Below are 5,140 nucleotides of genomic sequence, written 5' to 3'. Positions count from 1 at the left end.
AACTTCCTTCAATTAAATGACTCTAAGACTGAAGTGTTAGTTTTTGGACGTCCGGATTTTGCAAATACCCTCTCAAAGACCTTGGCTCCTATAACTAACACCGTAGGTTCTCATGCAAGAAATTTGGGAGTTATTTTTGACTCGCCACTTAAATTTGACAAACAAATAAACAGTTGTCAAATCAGCATTTTTTCAGCTTAGGATGATTGCCAAAATCAAATCTTTTCTTTCATTTAAAGATTTAGAAACTGTTATCCACGCATTCATTTCATCCAGACTTGATTACTGTAACTCATTGTATTTAGGGGTCGCTCAATCTTGTCTGTCTCGCCTTCAGTTGGTCCAAAATGCTGCGGCCAGATTTTTAACAAAAACTAGGAAGAGGGAAAATATCACTCCTGTTTTGGTTGGTTTGCATTGGCTTCCCATTGAATATAGAATCCAGTTTAAGGTATTACTATTTGTTTACAAGTCCCTTACAGGCTTGGCACCAAACTATCTATCTGATTGTAATACAGTTCGTAGTTCGGAAGAAGGACGAGGAAGTCAGGGGTGGCGGGTAAACCTCTTTATTGGTCCCCACAACAAAAAGTAAAACAAAGAATATGCTACTTCTCGGCCTCCACAGTCTAATCTACGGTCACACAACGCACACTGCTCCAACTCTCTCTCTTCTTCTCCCAGGTCTGCGGGCGCTTATGTCTCGTCTCTCCCCCAATCACTGGAATTACAAACAGGTGTTAATCATTATTCACTCGACCTCCTTATCACCGCTCGTCTCCAAGCCCTTTCTCCCGCTGCAGCCTTTCACCTTCCCACGCCCCCCTCGCCGCACTGATCTTCTCCCCCATTATCAGACCAACAGGCCATTAAGGTCATCAAACACTTTGTTGTTGTCTGTTCCTAAGACACGTTTAAAACTTAAGGGGGATCGGGCATTCTCGGTGGCAGCACCTCAGTTGTGGAATGACTTGCCTCTTTACCTGATTTCTATCACTTTTTTTATTTGTAAATTTGTTTTATGGTTATTGGCTTAATTCTACTTCTCTGTGCAGCACTTTGGTCGGCTCTGTCGTTTTTAAATGTGCTATATAAATAAATTAAACTGAAACTGAATTATCTAGTCAGTTCAGTGCCCTAGGCAACCACCTAAATAACCCAAATGAACAGCCGACCTTGGAAGTCAGTTTATTAGGTGATGAATTGTTTCCACACAAACAGTTTATTCAGCATTTTGAGGCATCTCCTTCATTTTTACGCGAACAACCTCTAGTCTCCTAGCCAGCATCCCCCTGTGTTATGGTATCAGTGTCCTTGTCAGTCAGTATGAGGTAGATGTGTCCTCTTGCCACTTATCCATCACTCAGATTGAGTGTTATTGTGATGAAATGTGTAGTTCAGTACATCCAAGCCCAGGAGCATGGAAGAGTACTTTAAGAGGAACACTGCCACACCTTACATGCCCCGACCTGTGTGTGATTGATTGTGTGACAGACATGCTTAATGAAAGAAAACCTTGCAGATCCTGAAGTTCTCCAGCTAGTAAGTACTTGCGTGTGTCTGTTGTAATCCAAACGCTCATCGCGCACACTGAGTTTGACGTCTTGGCTAGAGATTGAATAAATACTTTACTATTTTGGGCTAAGCATGCCTTGTCAAGTCATTCACCAAAGAGAAAAATAACCTGAGGATGGAGGAGGACTCAAATGAAATGTTAGGACTAATGTTTACGTTCTGTGATTTTTAAGAGGGCTAGAGTTTTTTGCAGGATCATGGAACACATTTTCTTAGAACTGCTGCAGTGATAATTGACTTCCTGTTGAAAGGGTATTCATAGCAAGGACAATAACTATTTTCCTGCCCAAATCTTTAATTCATAGTACATCCTTTTTAAGATTTATTCAAACTATGTCAGTCTCAAACAAAAATGTGTAACATCAATAAGAGCACCTACATTTGCTCTAATGAAAATAATTACTTTTAATAACATTTACGTGTATCGGGTCATAGTAGAGTTCATAGTATCAATGTTTATGCATTGTTGAAACATTTGGAAACGTGTTGACCACTTGTAATCATTTTTAAATGAGTCTCTTTTCAATTGATTCTGATTCATAGTATCCACCATTTTTCTCACAACATTGCATAATTTGACAAATTCTTTAAAGAAAAGCAGCTCATTTTACAATGTCCAGTTCATTCCAGCTGACAAAAGATTAATATCCAATCAATTTGACCACATTATGAGAACATTTTACTGAAAATCATGCTGTTCTGGGAAATCTCCAGTGCATTCCAAATGAAAGTTCTATAAAGTTTGAGTCAGAAATGAAGAGGATGGAGAAGAAGTGTCAGGGGTTTTATTTTTTTATTTTGTCCCCTTAGTATATTTTCATAAATTCTTGCACAAAAGGTGTAGTACAGTTTTAAAGTACGCAAGTTTTTCTTAGAAATCGCTGATAGTAATTTTCTTTGTCTGGAGTTATGACATTTTGATTAAGTTAAATGAGTTATGAAGTTTAAAAAAAAATGAAATATATGCATAATGGTTCACAATAAGATCAATAACATGCATTTAGAAAATTGATAGAATGAATTTCTGTTTCATTCCTTCTGCTATTGTTATAACCACATGAAAATATCAAGTAACTTTTGCATGTGTACATGCACGCACGCACACACACACACACATACACAAAAATAATATTATAGGATTCAGCACTTTTCAGTTTGGTGTGTTGGTCACTCTTAATGGAGGAGCAAGACTGAATGAATCTCTATACCATGACTTCAGCACAACTGTTGAAATCATCTCTGTTAAATCGATCAGGACTCTGGAGGAGAAAAGGTCTCCCGAAGCCATCAGATGGCTTTATTCCTCATTAAAGGTTTTCTTCATGACAAGGGCTGGGGATTCTTGGCTCTTGCTCACACTGGCTTTGATATTCTTCTTCTCTCAGGCTGATATGTGATCTAGTGTTTCTGTTGAAGGAGTGACCATTCCTTTGTTGATTGTCGAGTCAGTAGGGCAATTATGAAGGTAAACTGCCTCACTAAATCCTATTTATGATATTATTTTCCCATTATTTTCCCAGGGGATGAAGAGAAAGCAAATGTCGTTCTTTTTCTCTCTTTCATCCTCTCGTCCCCTGGGTAACATGAGCAGGGTGACTGATTCACAGCAGGGAACTAGGCTTTAGTCCTCATACAGAATTAAATGAACATGTGTTTTATCAGTTCTCCATAGACTGAATGACCTCTTCAGCACTCAAGCAGCTGTGACGCTGTTTGCACATAAAAACCACCTTCATAAAATAAATATTTACCTTTCTGACAATCATTTTAATACTGTGGATACTGAAAATTGAGTGTAGATCTGACACATGCAGCAGTTCAGTGTGTGTATTGAAAGATGTGTTTCATTCTTAATAATGGGCCTTGCAGCTGCTGTTTGTTTTGGTTTTGTTTTTTGTTTTTTTTGTATGCAAGCATGGATGATGTGATTTGTTAAGGCTTATTATAAGTCCTTATTTAGTTTTATTGAGCTGAAACCACATGCGTGTTTCTTTTTAACTTATTTCTTAAAGTGGGTTTTTGGGAAGAAATGGGAAATGACTTTTGTGTAAGTGAAGTTGTTTTAGTACATTTTCATTAGTTCCAGAAGGCTGCAGAGGTTTATTTTATCATGAGAAGAGCAAGGAGTCATGAATGCTCATTTGGTTTGATTGTACAATAAACATCTGTTCCATGTTCATTTTGGAGTGTAAGGTATGTGCTCTTGAAGTGAAGAGTCCATGCATGTTATATTTTAGCAAAACGGAGAAGAGGGCAGAACTAGCGTTCAGTGTGCCACTGCTTTTGGTTATATGAAACATTTAAATTGAAATACAAACATGAAATAATTTAAATTAAACTTAATTGGTCTTCTTGAGATTGCAGTTAGGTTAGAAGAGTTAGATTTAAAGATTAATCTCAAGCTGTACATGTGTGACAAATTTCGTTAGTGGATTTGTCAGGGGAGACTCGGGATGTGCTTGCTTATTTATTTATTTTTGTGCTCTATGACAAACTTTTTAAAATTGTAATAAATTAATACTTTTATTCAGCAAGGATGCATTCAATTAATCAAAAGTGACAGTAAAGGCATTTATAATGTTGAAAAAGTTTTATATCTCAAATAAATGCTGTCCTTTTGAACTTTCTATTCATCGAAGAATACTGAAACGTATTATTAGGGTAGTAAACAGTTTTCAACATTGATAATAATAATAATAAATGTTTCTTGAGCAGCAGATTAGCATATTAAAATGATTGAGGACTGGAGTAATGGCTGCTGAAAATTCAGCTTTGCCTCAGAGGAATTACATTTGAAAAAATATTAAAATACAAAATTTTAAATTGTAATAATATTTCACAATATTGATGTTTACTGTATTATTGACCAAATAACACTTATACAATAAGATTCCATTTGTTATCATTAACTAAGAATAATAATTTAATAATCCTAGTTTATGTAAATTTCCACACGTTTTATGTTTCCCTCTGTGCGCTCCAGGCTGTACGGTCCTTCCAAGTGGCATTGCACCTGCATCCGTCTGAGCGCCCCCTCTGGGAGGAAGACCTAGGCTGGGCCTTACAGCTCCGGGAGCAACAAAAAGCTCCCCGTGAAAGAGCGAAACAGGAAGATGAAGCCCGAAGGCTCCTTGTGGAAGCTCCTGAGCTGAAGAGCGATTATGATTTTGAAAGCGATGAAGTGATTGAGGCTTGCACAGCCATGGCTGATAGACAGAAAAAATATGAGGACTTAAAGAAAACAGTGGTTGTGGACGCACGCGGGGTCACCAAAGAGGTGATTGTCGAAGATGACAGCAAACCCACTTCATCCTCACAGTGTTGTTTAGTCAAGGCACGAGGACTCTGAGTGAAATAGAGGCTGGTTTTGTGTCTCCTCATCTGTGTATATTGCTTAGATTATGTATGTATTGTCGAGTTGATTTGGTAATCCAGGGTTCTGATTGACTTCCGCATAGTGTTTAAAGTGTTGGTTCACCCAAAAATGAAAATTCTGTCATTAATTACTCACCCTCATGTCGTTCCAAACCCGTAAGACTTACATCTTCCTTCGGAACACAAATGA

At 37.6% G+C, this 5,140-nt stretch overlaps 1 protein-coding gene across 3 annotated transcripts in view; it reads left to right on the top strand.

Moving 5' to 3' along the window:
- The window catches only part of ttc33 (tetratricopeptide repeat domain 33), a 27,307-nt gene extending 22,212 nt beyond the window's left edge, over positions 1-5,095 (top strand). For all 3 annotated transcript variants that reach the window (XM_016574998.1, XM_016574997.1, XM_016574996.1), the window contains exon 5: positions 4,559-5,095. In XM_016574998.1, the coding sequence (XP_016430484.1) occupies positions 4,559-4,924 (366 nt within the window). In that variant the 3' untranslated portion in view covers positions 4,925-5,095. The remainder of the gene's footprint in view (positions 1-4,558) is intronic.
- The last annotated feature ends 45 nt before the right edge of the window (positions 5,096-5,140 follow it).

This window comes from Sinocyclocheilus rhinocerous, unplaced genomic scaffold, assembly GCF_001515625.1.
Source record: "Sinocyclocheilus rhinocerous isolate Xijiao unplaced genomic scaffold, SAMN03320098_v1.1 scaffold984, whole genome shotgun sequence".
NCBI classification, from domain to species: domain Eukaryota; kingdom Metazoa; phylum Chordata; class Actinopteri; order Cypriniformes; family Cyprinidae; genus Sinocyclocheilus; species Sinocyclocheilus rhinocerous.
The sequence above is the reverse complement of the archived record's forward strand: the minus strand, read 5'-3'. Positions and strand labels throughout refer to the sequence as shown.